Source organism: Xenopus laevis, chromosome 3S (genome assembly GCF_017654675.1).
Source record: "Xenopus laevis strain J_2021 chromosome 3S, Xenopus_laevis_v10.1, whole genome shotgun sequence".
Lineage (NCBI taxonomy): Eukaryota > Metazoa > Chordata > Amphibia > Anura > Pipidae > Xenopus > Xenopus laevis.
In genome coordinates, this window is record NC_054376.1 from 125,578,208 (window position 1) to 125,597,791 (window position 19,584).

At 42.5% G+C, this 19,584-nt stretch overlaps 1 protein-coding gene across 3 annotated transcripts; it reads left to right on the forward strand.

The window, feature by feature from the left end:
* Positions 1 to 6,066: 6,066 nt before the first annotated feature.
* Positions 6,067 to 18,172, forward strand: LOC108703489 (tRNA (guanine(26)-N(2))-dimethyltransferase). 3 transcript variants are annotated; one of them, XM_018239639.2, is made up of 17 exons: positions 6,067 to 6,215; positions 8,299 to 8,530; positions 9,579 to 9,634; positions 9,726 to 9,856; positions 10,305 to 10,492; positions 10,637 to 10,752; positions 11,427 to 11,539; positions 11,648 to 11,796; positions 12,033 to 12,116; positions 13,612 to 13,681; positions 13,804 to 13,938; positions 14,729 to 14,814; positions 15,131 to 15,239; positions 15,493 to 15,569; positions 16,406 to 16,525; positions 16,878 to 16,995; positions 17,518 to 18,172. In XM_018239639.2, the coding sequence occupies exons 2-17, from the start codon at positions 8,313 to 8,315 to the stop codon at positions 17,614 to 17,616; spliced, it is 1,869 nt and encodes a 622-aa protein (XP_018095128.1). In that variant the 5' UTR covers positions 6,067 to 6,215; positions 8,299 to 8,312; the 3' UTR covers positions 17,617 to 18,172. The 3 variants fall into 3 exon arrangements, with proteins under 3 accessions (XP_018095128.1, XP_018095130.1, XP_018095129.1); XM_018239640.2 differs by having other exon boundaries at positions 6,073 to 6,215; positions 8,378 to 8,530; XM_018239641.2 differs by lacking the exon at positions 16,406 to 16,525.
* The last annotated feature ends 1,412 nt before the right edge of the window (positions 18,173 to 19,584 follow it).

The following is a 19,584-nucleotide window of genomic DNA, read 5'->3' on the forward strand; positions in this document are numbered from 1 at the left end:
TGACTGCAGGCTGAGTTATACAGGGAACTCTGGGTATCACTCATGTATTATAAGGGATAATGTACCCCCTACTGTAAATGATAAGGATATTAGAAGTCACTGAGGGGTTGTTCTGTGACCATATAAAGGCACAAGGCTGCAGGCTGAGTTATACAGGGAACTCTGAGTATCACTCATGTATTATAAGGGATAATGTACCCCCTACTGTAAATGATAAGGATATTAGAAGTCACTGAGGGGTTGTTCTGTGACCATATAAAGGCACAAGGCTGCAGGCTGAGTTATACAGGGAACTCTGAGTATCACTCATGTATTATAAGGGATAATGTACCCCCTACTGTAAATGATAAGGATATTAGAAGTCACTGAGGGGCTGTTCTGTGACCATATAAAGGCACAAGGCTGCAGGCTGAGTTATACAGGGAACTCTGAGTATCACTCATGTATTATAAGGGATAATGTACCCCCTACTGTAAATGATAAGGATATTAGAAGTCACTGAGGGTTGTTCTGTGACCATATAAAGACACAAGGCTGCAGGCTGAGTTATACAGGGAACTCTGAGTATCACTCATGTATTATAAGGGATAATGTACCCCCTACTGTAAATGATAAGGATATTAGAAGTCACTGAGGGGTTGTTCTGTGACCATATAAAGGCACAAGGCTGCAGGCTGAGTTATACAGGGAACTCTGAGTATCACCCATGTATTATAAGGGATAATGTACCCCCTACTGTAAATGATAAGGATATTAGAAGTCATTGAGGGGTTGTGTGACCATATAAAGGCACAAGGCTGCAGGCTGAGTTATACAGGGAACTCTGAGTATCACTCATGTATTATAAGGGATAATGTACCCCCTACTGTAAATGATAAGGATATTAGAAGTCACTGAGGGGTTGTTCTGTGACCATATAAAGGCACAAGGCTGCAGGCTGAGTTATACAGGGAACTCTGAGTATCACCCATGTATTATAAGGGATAATGTAGCCCCTACTGTAAATGATAAGGATATTAGAAGTCACTGAGGGGTTGTTCTGTGACCATATAAAGGCACAAGGCTGCAGGCTGAGTTATACAGGGAACTCTGAGTATCACCCATGTATTATAAGGGATAATGTACCCCCTACTGTAAATGATAAGGATATTAGAAGTCACTGAGGGGTTGTTCTGCGACCATATAAAGGCACAAGGCTGCAGGCTGAGTTATACAGGGAACTCTGAGTATCACTCATGTATTATAAGGGATAATGTACCCCCTACTGTAAATGATAAGGATATTAGAAGTCACTGAGAGGTTGTTCTGTGACCATATAAAGGCACAAGGCTGCAGGCTGAGTTATACAGGGAACTCTGAGTATCACTCATGTATTATAAGGGATAATGTACCCCCTACTGTAAATGATAAGGATATTAGAAGTCACTGAGGGGTTGTTCTGTGACCATATAAAGGCACAAGGCTGCAGGCTGAGTTATACAGGGAACTCTGAGTATCACTCATGTATTATAAGGGATAATGTACCTCTGCTGTAAATTATAGTAAGTGCTATCTGTGTTTTAAAATGCTACATTTTAGTGATGAGATAAAGCAGGGTTGATAGTATTTGTTGTTTCTGGTACTTATGGAGGGTACAACAGGACAGTTTATAATTATATTCCATGAATGAGGAAGTACATTTCCCCTGTCTGGGCACAAACATCTGTGGTTACTCGATGCCTTGGCAAGAACAGAGGCTTTACTTGTTTATCACAGTGACTCAGTGGCTTTATTTACAGCAGTGATGGCGAGGCTGCACTCTTCTAGCTTTTTTTAGCGCAACAGATATGAATCACTGGGCACAATCTATCCATTGACATGAAAATGGAGCAGACATGTTTCAAAGCAAGTTTAGCTGATAAAAAACACACTCAAGTGCATCCCATTTAGTGTTGCAGAAATATTCTAGACATTGATGCAGAGGAAGGCAAGGGAATCCCACAGCAGGTCAACCACCGGATACACTGTAATATTTACCTATGTAGTCTACAAAGGGGTTCCACCTATTTTTGAACGCAAGAAACAAAGCCCTCTGGGGATTAGGCAATTCCATAACCTGGACTTTCTGTAATGAACCCCTTGTGGTGCTGATGATGAAATCTCCTTCCCTCCAGTCTCAAGTGTCAAGGCCTCATGGACTAAGTGCAATGTAGAAACCATCTGGCACTTTGTAGAAGAAGACCTTTAAAGGATAAGTAAACCTTTAAAATATGTGAATGTAAAATTGATTACTCATCTTTCTTTTCAGGCCTCTCCTATTCATATTCTAGTCTCTTATTTAAATCACTGCATAATTGCTAGGGGAATGTGGACCCTAGCAACCCGTTTGCTGAAATTGCTGCTGAATAAAAAAGCTAAATAACTCAAAAACCACAAATAATAAAAAAAAATGAAAATCAATTGCAACTTGTCTCAGAATATCGTTCTCTACATCATACTAAAAATGAACTCAAAGGTGAACAACACATTTAAGTGCCAAAGGGTCAGTGGTCAGGCTTACGTTAAAGGATAAAGGATGAGAGTGCTATCCTAAGCAGTTTTGTAATTTACACTCATTATTTATTTTGTTTTTATTCCAAGATATTAAGGGATACATGTGCTGTTAATATGAATGAATTTTGTTACAACAGCGCCACCTGCTGGTCAGTTTCCCACCAGTCTGACCACCAAGTAGTCAAGGAAGTTGTCAGGAGAAAGAAAGAGGCTGCTCTGATGTTTTTCTCTCTTTGAGAAAGTTTTCTAATTCCTTTCCTAAGCAGAAGAACATCAGAGCAGCCTCTTTCTTTCTCCTGACAACTTCCTTGACTACTTGCTGGTCAGACTGGTGGGAAAATGACCAGCAGGTGGTGCTGTTGTAACAAAATTTATTCATATTAACAGTACACGTATCCCTTAATATCTTGGAATAAAAACAAAATAAATAATGAGTGTAAATTACAAAACTGCTTAGGATAGCACTCTCATCCTTTATCCTTTAACATAAGCCTGACCACTGACCCTTTGGCACTTAAATGTGTTGTTCACCTTTGAGTTCATTTTTAGTATGATGTAGAGAACGATATTCTGAGACAAGTTGCAATTGATTTTCATTTTTTTTTTATTATTTGTGGTTTTTGAGTTATTTACCTTTTTTATTCAGCAGCAATTTCAGCAAACGGGTTACTAGGGTCCACATTCTCCTAGCAATTATGCAGTGATTTAAATAAGAGACTAGAATATAAATAGGAGAGGCCTGAAAAGAAAGATGAGTAATAAAAAGTAGTAATAACGATACATTTGTAGCCTTGAAGAACATTTTTTATAGATGAGGTCAGTGTTCCCCATTTTAAAGCTTGAAAGAGTCAAAAGAAAAAGGCAAATAATTTAAAACTATTAAAAAAAAATAATGACAACTTAAAGGGGCGGGTGGGTCAGTGTTGCTTACACAGTTACATTGTGAGGATACATTCCTTGCATTCTAACAACTCTGTAACTGTTTAGCTAGGGAAATATGTAGCTGTTACTGTACTTCTGGTCACTGACTTATGTGTCTCATAATCTTTTACTTTCAGAAGAACTCCACCGAAAAACTGCTTTCTGAACAATTAAGGAATATAAATGTTAGCAACAATTTCCTAAAATACATTCCTTGCACAGTTTCTCTGACTTTTGTATAGTCATGTGTAAATGCATTCATTTCTAACGAAGTACGTAGACACGAAACGCGTCGGACCTCAGATGCTTGTTTATATCTATCAAATGTACTGAATAAAGCAGAAATCTTTTTAACTTGAACATTGGAGTTGGCGATATCTGTGCAGGTCCGGAGTGCGCTGTCATAAGCTGCAGGATTTCTTTATTGCCATCTATTCCTAGCGACGGACTCGCTGCGGCTGCACCCGGGTCAGTATATGGATTTGGTAAGCGATACATTGATTGAACCAAACTGTATGGTTTTACAAGAAGGGACTAACCCAAGTTCTGAGCATAGGGTTCGGGGGAAAGAGCACCCAAACCAACAGATGCAACTGGTGAGCGAGCAGAGAGCACCTTTTATCTAAACTTACCTAACTGATGTTAGCGATTGCAGTGGAATGTGTAAATGCATACCTCCCAATTGTCCCCTTTTTTGCGGGAGAGTCGCAATATTGACAGCTCGGCCCACAGTTCCGGGTTTGTTACTGAAATGCCCCGACTTTCTCTTTGATCTCCCGCACTGAATAGCCAGAAAAAGATACAAAGTTCCTAACTTAATTGGCTTTTGGCAGAGCGCCCAGAATATATGGCAGTTGCACTTGGATACATTTGTAACAATTTAAGATAAGCAAAGAAACAATTGTTACAATTTAAGATAAGCAGGTCTCTTGGAGAAACTGTGACTTGCAGCTTAAAGTCGAGTTCTGCATCGGATCAGGTACCGCGGGTTATCCACAAAAAAATGCGGAATGAGGGTATACAAACGGGTCTCATCTAAATTTCTTTTCTTATGTTATATTGTCTATATTTTAGTCCTTTTAAAATTTTACACAGCTTGTTTCTGTCCCCGCCCACTTTTGATGATGCCACTTCCGGTTTGCAGCAACAGCACTTCCTGTTTGATGGTGGTCAGCAGTTTGCAGATAAGGCAGTTCCGGGTCCAGGTTGGGTAACGGATCATAGTGGGTAAATATGTGGGTTGCGGTTCGGGTCTTAGAAATTGGTTGTCACCTTTTCTGGAAAAAAATACCGACATATTTATCTTTTTTCCCTATTAATAACATTGGGATCACTGACCTTCCTATATATTTATCTTTATTCCCTATTAATAACATTGGGATCACTGACCTTCCTATATATTTATCTTTATTCCCTATTAATAACATTGGGATCACTGACCTTCCTATATATTTATCTTTATTCCCTATTAATAACATTGGGATCACTGACCTTCCTATATATTTATCTTTATTCCTATTAATAACATTGGGATCACTGACCTTCCTATATATTTATCTTTATTCCCTATTAATAACATTGGGATCACTGACCTTCCTATATATTTATCTTTATTCCCTATTAATAACATTGGGATCACTGACCTTCCTATATATTTATCTTTATTCCCTATTAATAACATTGGGATCAACCATCATTTTTACCGGCCAGGCTGGTAAAATACCGGCCAGGTGGCAATCCTAGTTCTGCACAGGACTCTAGCTTAAAGGGCAAATCACCTTCATTAGCAAAACTATAATAACACATAAAAAACACAGAAATGTGTACTTTCTCTTTCCATCAAGAGACCTGCTTATTTTATTACTTACAATTGTATCTTTGCTTATCTTAAATTGTTACAAATGTATCAAAGTGCAGCTGCTCGGTGTTCTGGGAACTCTTAGTTCAGATCAAAGAGAAACTCTTATCTGTAAGAAACTCGGGACTGTCGGTTGAGTTGTCGCAATTGGGACCGACTCTGCTTGGGTGGTTGCCAAGTCTAATCACATCAATGGCGGAAGCAGACGGTGTGGTTGCATCGGTGGGCGTCACGGGTCTATAAAGGAACCCTGAAGTCAGGCTCGGGCGGATGGAGCCGCACATCACTAGTGGCAACCCTAGCTCTGTCTACATTCTGCCTAAGCCCAAATGCTTCTTAGGATCTTTTATACAGAATCCAGCTACTCAAAAAGCTCCAAGGCACAGGGCTGCCTCAGTCTGTCTCATGTCTGTGTAACTAATAGCATTGGCATCAGGAGAGAATATAAAGCATTGCCCTGCTGCCATTATGACACTTGTGCTTTCCCATTGCCCATTTTTGCCCAACACAAAAGACAAGAGAGTCTGTGCGCCCAGGAAGGTCTCAAGCCTCAGAGAATTCAAAGGAGCAACTGTTTTATTATATAAATGGCGCCTGATTAACAGGAAGCAGTCACTTCAGGTAACTCATCCCCCTGTCCTGTATTAAAAGGGAAAGCAGTGCTTGTCCTGTAATGAAATGGAATATTCATTCTGCACAATTCCCACAGATCATATTGTTTACAATGAGAGCGCAACCAACACTACTGCACTTCCGGCGCAGTTACTGTATCCGGATCTACAGCAAATAATTCACCCGCTCCTGTGATAGGTTTGTTCCGTGCATGCACGTGACGAGCGCGCGTTCTACGGCAAGATGGCGGCGCCCTTATGCCCATGTGTGGGTATGGAGTGATACTGAACAGGTGAGGAGCTTTTGGTCATGGAGTTCCTACAGGGCAGTGCTGATGATTATGAGTTAGAGAGTGACTGTGGGACAGGGAGGAGGGGCAGGCAAAGCCTCGCTTATGTGTCAGTCTGGGACTTGTAGTTCAGCCTAAGCCGGAGAGGCTCTAGTTAGGGAGGGTGCAGTGAAGTATTCAGATGTTTGGCAGATATAGTGGGATAACTGTGCTGGGCATGGCAGGGCTGAGTATACAATAAAGAATGGGAGGAGGAAGATTGGCGTCTGCATTTAAAACGGGCCTACCTTGTACAAAGGGAGAACAGGCTCCAGTCCTGTGTGTATATAATAGTCATTGTAGTAATTGGGGTTCAACAAAGACACAAGCATCGCTTTAACCTTATAAATCCCAAACTGGCAGCCATATAATCACCAGCAAGTCAAAGAGGAATCAGAAGCAATACCAGGATTAATATCACTATGTTGTCATTAGTTACTTCATGTATCTACCACTTAGGGTTGCACCTTTTTTGGAAAAAAATACCGGCCTTCCTATATATTTATATTTTTTGCCTATTAAAGGGGTGCTTCACCTTCCAAAAACTTTTTTTCTGTTGTTTTCAGATTGTTTCGAAGAAATAAAGACTTTTTTTTTCAATTACTTTCCATTATTTATTTTTTTACTGTTTTTCCAAAATCTAAGTGTAAAGTTGAATGTTGGTGTCTCTAGTGTTCGAGTCTGACAGCTCAGTAATTCAGGTGCAGATTCTGATCTGTTACAATTTTACAACATTGAGTTGATCCATTTCTCAGCAGCATCTGTGGAGTATTGGTAACTATTGTATCAAGTCTAACAGCTGTCAGTAATGAAACCCAGAGATTCTGCTCAGCAGGGACAAAGCTAAGAAATGTATCCATTAAATGTATCATTTTAGAACAGTTTGTGGGGTCGGCGACCCCCCTGCCAGGGCTGATTTAAAAGGTGAAAAATTACACCTTACACTTCAATATTAGAAAAACGGTCACATATAGAAACTAGAAAGTAATTTCTGGTGATCTGTCTGAAACCAACTAGTTGTTTCATTTTGTATCATTTTTACTGGTCAGGCTGGTAATATATTGGCCAGGTGGCAACCCTACTGCCACTACAAGTGCTTTGGGGGGGGGGGTCTTACCTTCTGATGCTGGGAGAATGCAGTCACACACAGCAACATTCAGATTTGGTCAGCCTGTCTCTGATTGGCTGCTGATATGACCAGTTTTAGTAATATTTACTTTATATGAATCGCACCAGGGGCAAGTATGGGAGGGGTAACCCTATTGTCACTGCTGTATCCCAGGGATCATTCAACAGTCTCCTGAAGCGGCAGAAATGATTGGTCAGAGTACAAGGCAACACTGGTTTTTCTATGTAGAAGGTCTGACTGTTTATATGGCAGTATTTTTGGGGGGGGGGGGGGCATGTCATTGTAAAAGGTCTGAAATGTGCTGATTGCATTTTATGTGATTATACCATATCAATGATCATATAAATAAAAATAAAACCTAAGTTTATTTGATGCATGATTTTTACACATGGCAGTCCCTGTGACAACTGAAGGCCCATGAGCAGTTGAAGCTCTAGCCAGGCTCTAGGAGAAAGCAGAACCACTGACAGTAGTCCCCTGCAGGCTTACTGGCACTTGCAGGGTTAATTCTGCTTGAAGGCAAGAAACTGGGATTTGGAGGCAACTAATACAGCCCATCTTTGGAACTGAACAACTCATAGTGTACAATAGTGTCCAACTGTCCATGGAGGCTCATACAGCCTCATAGCTTTGTGTTACAGTTCTACACTCGGGGTTCTTTCAGGAGCAGGGCAGCTTGAATGCTTCATTCTTTTCAATGGTGTGTGACTTAATATAGCCTTCCCATCATTCAGTATCATTAGACTTGCTGTGCACAGAAGGAGAGACCATTGCTTGTAATATGCTTTGTGCTTGTTTGTTCCCTTGCCTATTATGGGAGTAGATAAGGGGCAAAAGGGTTCCCCCATGAGCAATAAGTTTGTCAGAAAAATATTTATTATGTGATTCTGATGTTAATTTTGTCCTTGCTCTGCTTAGGTCTCCTTCCTCTGATGCGCTCCTGGGCTGCCATTGCTAGGCTCTTGCCTCTTTCTCATCACACTTTTCCCTCCTCCAGAACAAGACTCCGAGCCTTGGGCAAAGCCTCTTGTTCATACAGTATGGAGAGCTCCGGAGAAACCATTATACATGAGGGAAAAGCCAGCGTTATCTTCCCCAGCGCCAACCAAGTCTTCTATAATCCAGTGCAGGAGTTCAACAGAGACCTGACGTGAGTACTGAGGCCTGTGTTCTGCTTCCCAGGGTATTGTGTACAGTACAGGGGGATTCCTGCTCTTCAGAGCTTACACTTTAATATATTGAGGGACACATATACAATACAGGGAGAGGAAACCCTTGAAAGAAGGGAATTCTGCCCTGCAGAGCTTGCAAGTTAATATAAAGAGGGAAACAGATACAATACAAGGAGAGGGAACCATTGCAAGAAGTGAATCCTGTCCTGCAGAGCTAACACTCTAATATACAGAGAGATACAATACATGGAGAGGGAACCATTGGGAGAAGGAAATCCTGCCCAGCAGAGCTTACACTCTAATATACAGAGGGACACAGATACAATACAAGGAGAGGGAACCATTGGAAAAATGGAATCTTGACCTGCAGAGCTTACACTCTAATATACAATACAGGGATAGGAAACCATTGGGAGCAGGAAATCCTGCCCAGCAGAGCTTACACTCTAATATACAGCGGGACACAGATACAATACAAGGAGAGGGAACCATTGGAAAAATGGAATCTTGACCTGCAGAGCTTACATTCTAATATACAGAGGGACAAATATACAATACAGGGATAGGAAACCATTGGGAGGCAGAAATCCTGCCCAGCAGAGCTTACACTCTAATATACAGAGGGACACAGATACAATACAAGGAGAGGGAACCATTGGGAAAAATGGAATCTTTACCTGCAGAGCTTACATTCTAATATACAGAGGGACAAATATACAATACAGGGATAGGAAACCATTGGGAGCAGGAAATCCTGCTCAGCAGAGCTTACACTCTAATATACAGAGGGACACAGATACAATACAAGGAGAGAATGAACCATTGGGAGAAGGGGATCCCACCCTGCAGATCTTACACTCTAATATACAGAGGGACACAGATACAATACAGGGGGAAGGAACTAACAGGGTCAGAGAATTCTACCCTGATGAGGACACGGATAGATCAAGAGGGAATGAAAGGGAAATAAAGAAATGTTTGTTATTCAGGAATGATTATACTAATGATTACTCTGTTTCCCTTTAGATGCGCCGTAATCACAGAATTTGCTCGTCTGCATCTCCAGCAGAAAGGGATTAACAGTGAGAATTTCTTGCTTTCCTCACTCAGTAATCTGTGTGCTAGATTTGTGCCCTGCTGGCCGATAAACACTCAGACTTTGCTTTCTTACAGTTGTGGTGCCTGGTGAGAGGGAGGAGCAGAAGCTGGTGGTGAACCTCTCGGAGACAGGAGAGGACAAAATGAATTCCAGTCCAGAGAATAACTTCATCCCCACCACTGCAGGTGTAGGGCTGCCCTGCCCTGTAAGTAAGAAAGTACAGCTCAAGCATTGTCTTACCAAAAAAAATTCAGCTCAGTTTGCAACCAAGTCAATTGGATCAATAGTTTTGATCTATTTTCTTTTTCTTTGGTTTCCCACTGCTTAGGGAGTGGGGAAAATATCGGCATGAGCCCAAATCCCACAATTTAAATCATGAAAGAAATGTAATTGTTGAACCCTCCCAACAAATGATTAAGAACAGGACTTTGTGTTTGATAATGTGCCAATTTGCATGAGTAGCACGGGATAATGACGGCCATTGGGGGTCTTAGTTTCCTATCTCTATTCCTTATCTCTTGATCCTTATCCCCAAACCAGTGCCCCCATGCCTTTTTGTCCCATACCCTCATTGTATGTACTACTTATACCACCCTCTACTGACCATGGTTTGCTCCCTTCCCTAATGTCTAAGCCTATCTCTCCCTGCTTAGGAAGGGCTGCGTGTTTTAGAGGGTCTGGCTGCCTCTGGCTTGCGTTCCATACGATTTGCCCGGGAAGTGCCCGGCTTACACAGCGTTGTTGCCAATGACTTTTCTGCCAGTGCCGTGGAGCTTATCAAACGGAATATAGAGCACAACGATGTTGGGAACCTGGTGACGGCCAGCTACAGCGATGCCCGGTGAGAGTCCTACAAAAGCTTTACTTTTATGTATATCATGGGATTTTGCTCGGCTCTTCTTTGCCCTTGAAAACTAAAGATGGCGCTTGGCAGAGGTACATTGAAGAGATGCACTTAATATGGGCACCTTGTGTATATCTATAGGATGGTGATGTACAACAGGACGGGTGCACGAGATCGCTTTGATGTCATAGATTTGGATCCCTATGGGAGCCCGTCCATGTTCCTAGATGCCGCTGTGCAGAGCGTGAGCGAGGGAGGTGAGTTATGAGATTAAATGTAAATCCTACATTTTCCTACCATGTAAATAAGTTGGGCACATCTCAAATAGCATTATTTGTACTACATACAGTACATACCGTCTGTTTGCCAGCATCATTACATTTCCCTGAAATTAATTCACCCGGGAGCCATTGTTTACTGACGCATCATCAGTGCATTTATATCTGCAAGCAGCACATATGCGATGTAAAGTTTATGCAATTGAATAAATAACAGGCACAAGTTACTATGATGACAAGTCCTGCTTGGATTGAGCACTGTAATGGTTACTCTGAGCTCAGCAGGGGGGCGTAGGATTTAAAAATAGGATCAGACAGCTAGAGCAGAGTTTCTATGGGAACCAGCAATGCCATCTCTTCATTGGCTGCTCGACTGGAGGGTGTGTTTATTAATCTGAGTTGAGAACAACTGAGCATGTTCATGGGTTAGAACCAAATGAAATTCCCAAGGGAGGGGACTGAGTGGGTTAGAGGAGTAGAATGATTTCTAAGTGATTAAAGGGATGCTGCAGCCTTGCTATTAACCTTTGAATAACCAGAGTGGCAGGTACTTAGAGATTTAAAAGAGGCTCTTCGGTGATTACATTTTTGTGTGGGTGGGGTTTACATGTCCTTTAAGACCAGTCACATTGACTTGTACCATTGCTCTGCAGGATTGCTGTGCATCACATGCACTGATATGGCAGTTTTGGCAGGAAACAGCGGCGAAACGTGTTACAGCAAATATGGTGCCATGTCCATTAAATCAAAGTACTGCCATGAGATGGTAAGTACAGACTTCGCTCCGCTTATTAACGATGTTCTTTTTTTTTCTGTGCAATGAACACATGATTGTTTCACCATAATTAACTGCACCACTCTCCATATCTCTCAGGCTCTCCGCATCCTCCTACACAGCCTGGACCTGCGCGCGAACTGTTACCAGCGATACATTGTTCCGCTGCTCTGCGTCTCTGTCGACTTTTATATTCGGGTTTTTGTCCGTGTGTTTACTGGGCAGGCTAAAGTGAAGATGTGTGCCAGGTGAGCTTGTAGAACTGGAGCACGGTGTCTAGTGTACCAGTCTAATTCCTTTTATATATTTCAAAGGTTACAATCCAAAAACTGAATTACCGTTCTGCCACCTTGATATGGACTTGACCCAGTCCAACTTCACACTTACACTGCCAGCCTTGCTTGGACTTGACCATTTTCTGTGTTTGTCTTGGCTCAGACTTGACCCTGAACTGGAAATAACAAGTCCCCCTTTATTTCTGCAGTAAGCAGGCTCTGGTGTACAACTGTGTGGGGTGTGGGACATACCATCTACAGCGCATGGGGAAAGCCACCAGTCATGGAAACAAGTGAGTTTTGGCTAAATCTGTTTAATATAACCATGAGTTTTTAATAATTGCTTGCTTGGTCACAGAACAACCCCTCAGTGACTTCTAATATCCTTATCATTTACAGTAGGGGGTACATTATCCCTTATAATACATGAGTGATACTCAGAGTTCCCTGTATAACTCAGCCTGCAGCCTTGTGCCTTTATATGGTCACAGAACAACCCCTCAGTGACTTCTAATATCCTTATCATTTACAGTAGGGGGTACATTATCCCTTATAATACATGAGTGATACTCAGAGTTCCCTGTATAACTCAGCCTGCAGCCTTGTGTCTTTATATGGTCACAGAACAACCCCTCAGTGACTTCTAATATCCTTATCATTTACAGTAGGGGATACATTATTCCTTATAATACATGAGTGATACTCAGAGTTCCCTGTATAACTCATTCTGCAGCCTTGTGTCTTTATATGGTCACAGAACAACCCCTCAGTGACTTCTAATATCCTTATCATTTACAGTAGGGGGTACATTATCCCTTATAATACATGAGTGATACTCAGAGTTCCCTGTATAACTCATTCTGCAGCCTTGTGCCTTTATATGGTCACAGAACAACCCCTCAGTGACTTCTAATATCCTTATCATTTACAGTAGGGGGTACATTATCCCTTATAATACATGAGTGATACTCAGAGTTCCCTGTATAACTCAGCCTGCAGCCTTGTGCCTTTATATGGTCACAGAACAACCCCTCAGTGACTTCAAATATCCTTATCATTTACAGTAGGGGGTACATTATCCCTTATAATACATGAGTGATACTCAGAGTTCCCTGTATAACTCAGCCTGCAGCCTTGTGCCTTTATATGGTCACAGAACAACCCCTCAGTGACTTCTAATATCCTTATCATTTACAGTAGGGGGTACATTATCCCTTATAATACATGAGTGATACTCAGAGTTCCCTGTATAACTCAGCCTGCAGCCTTGTGCCTTTATATGGTCACAGAACAACCCCTCAGTGACTTCTAATATCCTTATCATTTACAGTAGGGGGTACATTATCCCTTATAATACATGAGTGATACTCAGAGTTCCCTGTATAACTCAGCCTGCAGCCTTGTGCCTTTATATGGTCACAGAACAACCCCTCAGTGACTTCTAATATCCTTATCATTTACAGTAGGGGGTACATGATCCCTTATAATACATGAGTGATACTCAGAGTTCCCTGTATAACTCAGCCTGCAGCCTTGTGCCTTTATATGGTCACAGAACAACCCCTCAGTGACTTCTAATATCCTTATCATTTACAGTAGGGGGTACATTATCCCTTATAATACATGAGTGATACTCAGAGTTCCCTGTATAACTCAGCCTGAAAATTCTAGTTCAAAAAAGCTTCATGACCTAAACAGAGAAAGTATAAGAGCTTATCTTGTCTGTGTGTCCCAATGAATTTCCTGACACTCATCCCAGTATATTCTCTCTCTCTTCCCATTTAACAGCATGAAATACTCACCTGCAACTGGCCCTCCTGTGACTTCAAACTGTGAATTCTGCCATCAAAGACACCAGGTATATCCACGTATAGATACTCAGTCCCATTATATGTACTGAAGAGATCATTATCAACATATAGATATTCGGGATAATAGATTGTGAATCTTAAGTATTTCTTTGTTTTGTACTTCTTTCAGCTCGGGGGACCAATTTGGGCTGAATCTCTACATGATAAAGATTTTGTTAAGTGCATTTTATCTGCTTTAGAGCTAAATCCAAAGAGATTTAATACTTCAGAGAGAATTCAAGGAGTGCTAAGCATGGCGACCGAGGTAAGAGTCTGATACAGTCATAATCTGTGTATAACCTTCTCCTCCCACTGCAGGGTGATACAGTGACACAGACAGGAGGGAACTATGGGACATGAGTCTGTCCCTCCCACTGCAGGGTGATACAGTGACACAGACAGGAGGGAACTATGGGACATGAGTCTGTCCCTCCCACTGCAGGGTGATACAGTGACACAGACAGGAGGGAACTATGGGACATGAGTCTGTCCCTCCCACTGCAGGGTGATACAGTGACACAGACAGGAGGGAACTATGGGACATGAGTCTGTCCCTCCCACTGCAGGGTGATACAGTGACACAGACAGGAGGGAACTATGGGACACGAGTCTGTCCCTCCCACTGCAGGGTGATACAGTGACACAGACAGGAGGGAACTATGGGACACGAGTCTGTCCCTCCCACTGCAGGGTGATACAGTGACACAGACAGGAGGGAACTATGGGACATGAGTCTGTCCCTCCCACTGCAGGGTGATACAGTGACACAGACAGGAGGGAACTATGGGACATGAGTCTGTCCCTCCCACTGCAGGGTGATACAGTGACACAGACAGGAGGGAACTATGGGACATGAGTCTGTCCCTCCCACTGCAGGGTGATACAGTGACACAGACAGGAGGGAACTATGGGACATGAGTCTGTCCCTCCCACTGCAGGGTGATACAGTGACACAGACAGGAGGTGTAGAGCCTGGGAATTAATACAGTATGAGAGATATAGTTGTACTATACAGGAGTATTTGTGTAACATAAGCCAATCATGTGCCTCCCCAGGAGCTGAGTGATGTGCCGTTATATTATACCCTGGACAATCTGAGCAGCATCATTCGCTGTAACACCCCTTCGCTGCTGCAGTTCCGGTGAGTATTCAGTCCAGCCCTATTGTAACTCTCTCCCATCTCCCTCATTTAGTTTTTGTTTGTCTTCCTTCTTATTCTGTCTCCCCATCTGGTTTTCTCACTGTCATACTGGGCCCTGTGTCACATTGGGCTTCCTGTGGAATTTGGATACAGAAATTGAGCCCTAGGTTTGGGCAGGGGGTGGGCCAAACTTTAAACAGAGACCCACCCCCAACCCCGTTCCCTTAGGTGAGATCATTGGCCACCACCCTCTCATTTGTGTTTGTCCCATGAGCCTTATGGTGCAAATCGGAATAACGGGATTATGTTCGTCTAGATCTGCTCTGCTCCACGCAGGACACAGGGTCTCTCTGTCACACGCCTGCAAAAATGCACTGAAAACCGATGCACCACCCTCTGTTATTTGGGACATTATGCGCTGTTGGGTGAGTTTCTGTTGGAATTTCAAATTGTATTGGGGGGGGGGAAATTCCATTTTGTATCCCATTTAGTGTATGTTTACAGCAAATCCTAACTGGTGGCACTGTTGCTTTGCAGCCTATGCAAAGTGACTGTGGCCAGATGTGGTACTGCAAGTGACAGTTGTATAGTGACAGTTGTATAGTGACAGTTGCAGCACTGGCTGGGAATAGACATGAATTCAGAGGGTCATTTTATTTGCTTTATTGTACCCATTAGGAGAAACAGAATCCAATAAAGAGAGAGAGGTTGTCTGAGACCTGCCCAGCATTTCACATCCTGAGTAAGGAGCCAAGGTGGGTGTATGATGTGCACTTTATACTGGGGGTGATAGGCCCTTCCCTGTATGAATGAATATTGTTCCCCCTACTGTAAATAAGGATATTAGAAGTCACTGAGGGGTTGTTCTGTGACCATATAAAGGCACAAGGCTGCAGGCTGAGTTATACAGGGAACTCTGAGTATCACTCATGTATTATAAGGGATAATGTACCCCCTACTGTAAATGATAAGGATATTAGAAGTCACTGAGGGGTTGTTCTGTGACCATATAAAGGCACAAGGCTGCAGGCTGAGTTATACAGGGAACTCTGAGTATCACTCATGTATTATAAGGGATAATGTACCCCCTACTGTAAATGATAAGGATATTAGAAGTCACTGAGGGGTTGTTCTGTGACCATATAAAGGCACAAGGCTGCAGGCTGAGTTATACAGGGAACTCTGAGTATCACTCATGTATTATAAGGGATAATGTACCCCCTACTGTAAATGATAAGGATATTAGAAGTCACTGAGGGGTTGTTCTGTGACCATATAAAGGCACAAGGCTGCAGGCTGAGTTATACAGGGAGAATCGTTCATGTATTATAAGGGATAATGTATGAGACTAAAGGCGTAGTGTTTTCATACATATCCTGGAACTCGAAGGTGACGTCTAAAATCCTCATCGTTTGCAACAGGAGGTACATTATTTTTTTTATAAAGTTTGTGACCCGTGACAAACAACACATCACTGATTATTACAGGATATTCATGTTTTTGTGTATTACACAGCACTAAGCCAATGCTGAGGGCAAAACCCCAGTGACAACCTAATCAATCTTTTATTGTTATTTCGCTGTATTTGCAGCATCGAGGCCAACTTTGATATTCGGGAGGACGCCAACCCCAAATCTCGTAAACAGGGTTTAAAAAGGTTCCAGGAAAACCCAGAGGCAAACTGGGGCCCTAAAGCAAGAGCCAAAGCCGGGTAATTCGATTTTTGTGGGTAATGATTTCTATGATTAAAGGGTTACCATCTCTGTAGATTATGACTTGTCAGAGAGAACCTTTGGAATCCAGTGGATTTAGAGACTCTAAAGAAACAGGTCACTATTAACGTATAATAGGTCTGTGCCTTTAGCTGGCTAAGGATGCTGGGAGTTGTAGTTGTAGCATCTGTGAGGCAGAGGTAGGAATAGTATTTGGTTTTATCCTGAATGACGATTGCTTGTACCCATACACAGTACTTGTCTTGTGGGGCTCATTGGTGGGTGTATAGGGTCGCGCTGATTGATACGTCGGGCTGTATTAGTCACACATGCACCTCTCTTCCCTATTAGGGGTGGGATTTCTACGGCCCTGTCGGACAAGCGAAAGCAGCACCAGAACAAGAGGAAGAACATTTCCAGCGCAGACGAGAGCCACCTTAAAAGCTTTCCCTGCAAGAAGTTCAAGGAGGTGAGTTTGTGCCTCATGGATGTAACTTCATCCAACACACTGAGATGGACCTTCCATTTATTTCCCCCATAGTTACCCCCCCCAATATGCCATGTCTGACTTAAAGGATAAGTAAACCTTTAAAATAAGTGAATGTAAAATTGATGAGGGGGCTATTCTAAGCACTTTTGTCATTTACATTCATTATTTATTTTGTTTTGATTCCAAGATATTAAAGGATACATGTACTTCCTTGACTACTTGCTGGTCAGACTGGTGGGAAACTGACCAGCAGGTGGCGCTGTTGTAACAAAATTCATTCATTAACAGCACATGTATCCCTTAATATCTTGGAATTAAAAGAAAATAAATAATGAATAAAAATGACAAAAATGCTTAGAATATCACTCTCATCAATTTTACATTCACTTATTTTAAAGGTTTACTTATCCTTTAAGCTCAACAGTTAGCAGTGCTGCCAATACAGACACAGGCTGGCTATTGAGGACTGGTGCTCATATGCTTTTTTCTTGTGTTTCTCAGGGTTCCTGTGAGTTAGGAGACAACTGCCGGTACTCTCACAACCCACCAGATGAAACACAGGAAGAATCCCTCACAACCAAGGATGGAGCCCCTTCCTAATCCTTCCCCTGCGGTGGAGAAATGTGGACGTGTTATGAGTTCTGTTAGCGAGCAAGTCACTAGGAGCCGCAGGCCTCGTCCCTATAAAAGAGGAAAGACAAGACTTAGCAGATACCAGGAAGATTGTTTATTGCTAAGGAGATTTATTTTATTCAAAATCCCAGGAGACGACGCACTCCATGGTTATGTTGGGTGCTGGAGAAATACAGGTGTAAAGATACAATGTCCCCTATTTGAGTTTATTTCCCCTTCAGCTGTACAGTATGAAACTGCATATGTGCATTTATACATAGGGATGGGAGCTTCCATATTCTTTCCCTTAACATGGGTGCTGTCAGTGGACATCAGTACAGGGTTAAATACATGAGCAGATATTTTCCTCAGCTATGTGGGTTGTTAATATGAACTGAGAGTCTGTCTCAGACAAGGCATATGTGTAAAGGAGCAGAGTGGGATACTCCGTGCTGACAATAAGCCTTGGCTTTGTGCTGAATTTCAAGAAAGCAAATGCTTGATCACCCCTGCTTAGAAGTAAACCTTTAAAATAAGTGTAAAATTGATGAGGGGGCTTTTGTAATTTACATTCATTATTTATTTTCTTTTTACTCCAAGATATTAAGGGATACATGTACTGTTAATATGAATGACTTTTGTTACAACAGCGCCACCTGCTGGTCAGTTTCCCACCAGTCTGACCAGCAAGTAGTCAAGGAAGTTGTCAGGAGAAAGAAAGAGGCTGCTCTGATGTTCTTCTGCTTAGGAAAGATGTGAGAAAGGTTTATAATTCTTTTCCTAAGCAGAAGAACATTAGAGCAGCCTCTTTCTTTCTCCTGACAACTTCCTTGACTACTTGCTGGTCAGACTGGTGGGAAACTGACCAGCAGGTGGCGCTGTTGTAACAAAATTCATTCATATTAACAGCACATGTATCCCTTAATACAGGGGTGCCGAAGACTTCGATCGCGGTCTACCAGTCGATCAATTCAAAGTTCCTGGTAGACCGTGACTGCTCCTTTAAATGCTCACGGCAGGGCAGAGTGGGCAGTAATTATTCAGTCACAAAACCGGCTGTCAGCGGCGCATGGCGAGTTCGGGGACTGAGACAATCTGCTGCAGGCTACACTCACTGACACACCATGTACTTGTATAGGACAGCCTGGCAAAAGTTGGCAGCTGTAGACAGAAGCAGTGGCAGCAATGCTCCATCTCAGCAGGCTCCTGAGCTGGCCATCCCTTCATTCAATGCCTTCTGCAGTCAGCAGTGGGGAGTAGGAGCAGCAGCTCCAGCACGGACCTTACTGTACCGACAACCAAATGATTGGCTGCAGGAGCAGGAAAACCGGCGTTGCTGCACGCCTTGTGCCTTCTTGCGAACAGGAGCAACCCGGTACCCTGCCAAGAAAAGTGCTCTGCCGATTCCAAGCTAGTTTAATTCTCAGGGGCACTGGGGCACATGGAGAATGTCTTCTCCATGGTCCAAGTTGGCAGCTGCTGGCTTCATTTATTTTTCACCCTGCAGGCAGTTGAGGCCAAGGTGCAAGGAATCTCTTTGATCTCTAAGCAGCTGAGGCTGTCTTCGCACCATTTGTCTGATAGACAGGACCACTGTATCCACAAGGTGTGTATATATATATATATATATATATATATGGACCGTACCCTAACCAGAGACCAAAATCGTTTTCAGGATCACCGTGAGTACATTCAAATCAGGCCAAAACCGGAAACTGCAGCTAAGCCATGGCCTCCTCAGGGTGTCTCCGAGTAAAAGCCAAGGGAATATCTACTCAAACTTGAAGCTATAGGAGCAAATTAAAGGACAGTCCATCTTGCTGTGCTGCAGTCTAACTAGCGTTGATTATTTTCTGTTCTGACTCCTTACTTAAAAGTTGCAGCAACATTTTTCTTAAACATTCTTTAACTGATTACTTTCTATATGTCTAATTCTGGGGGTATTATACATGGTAT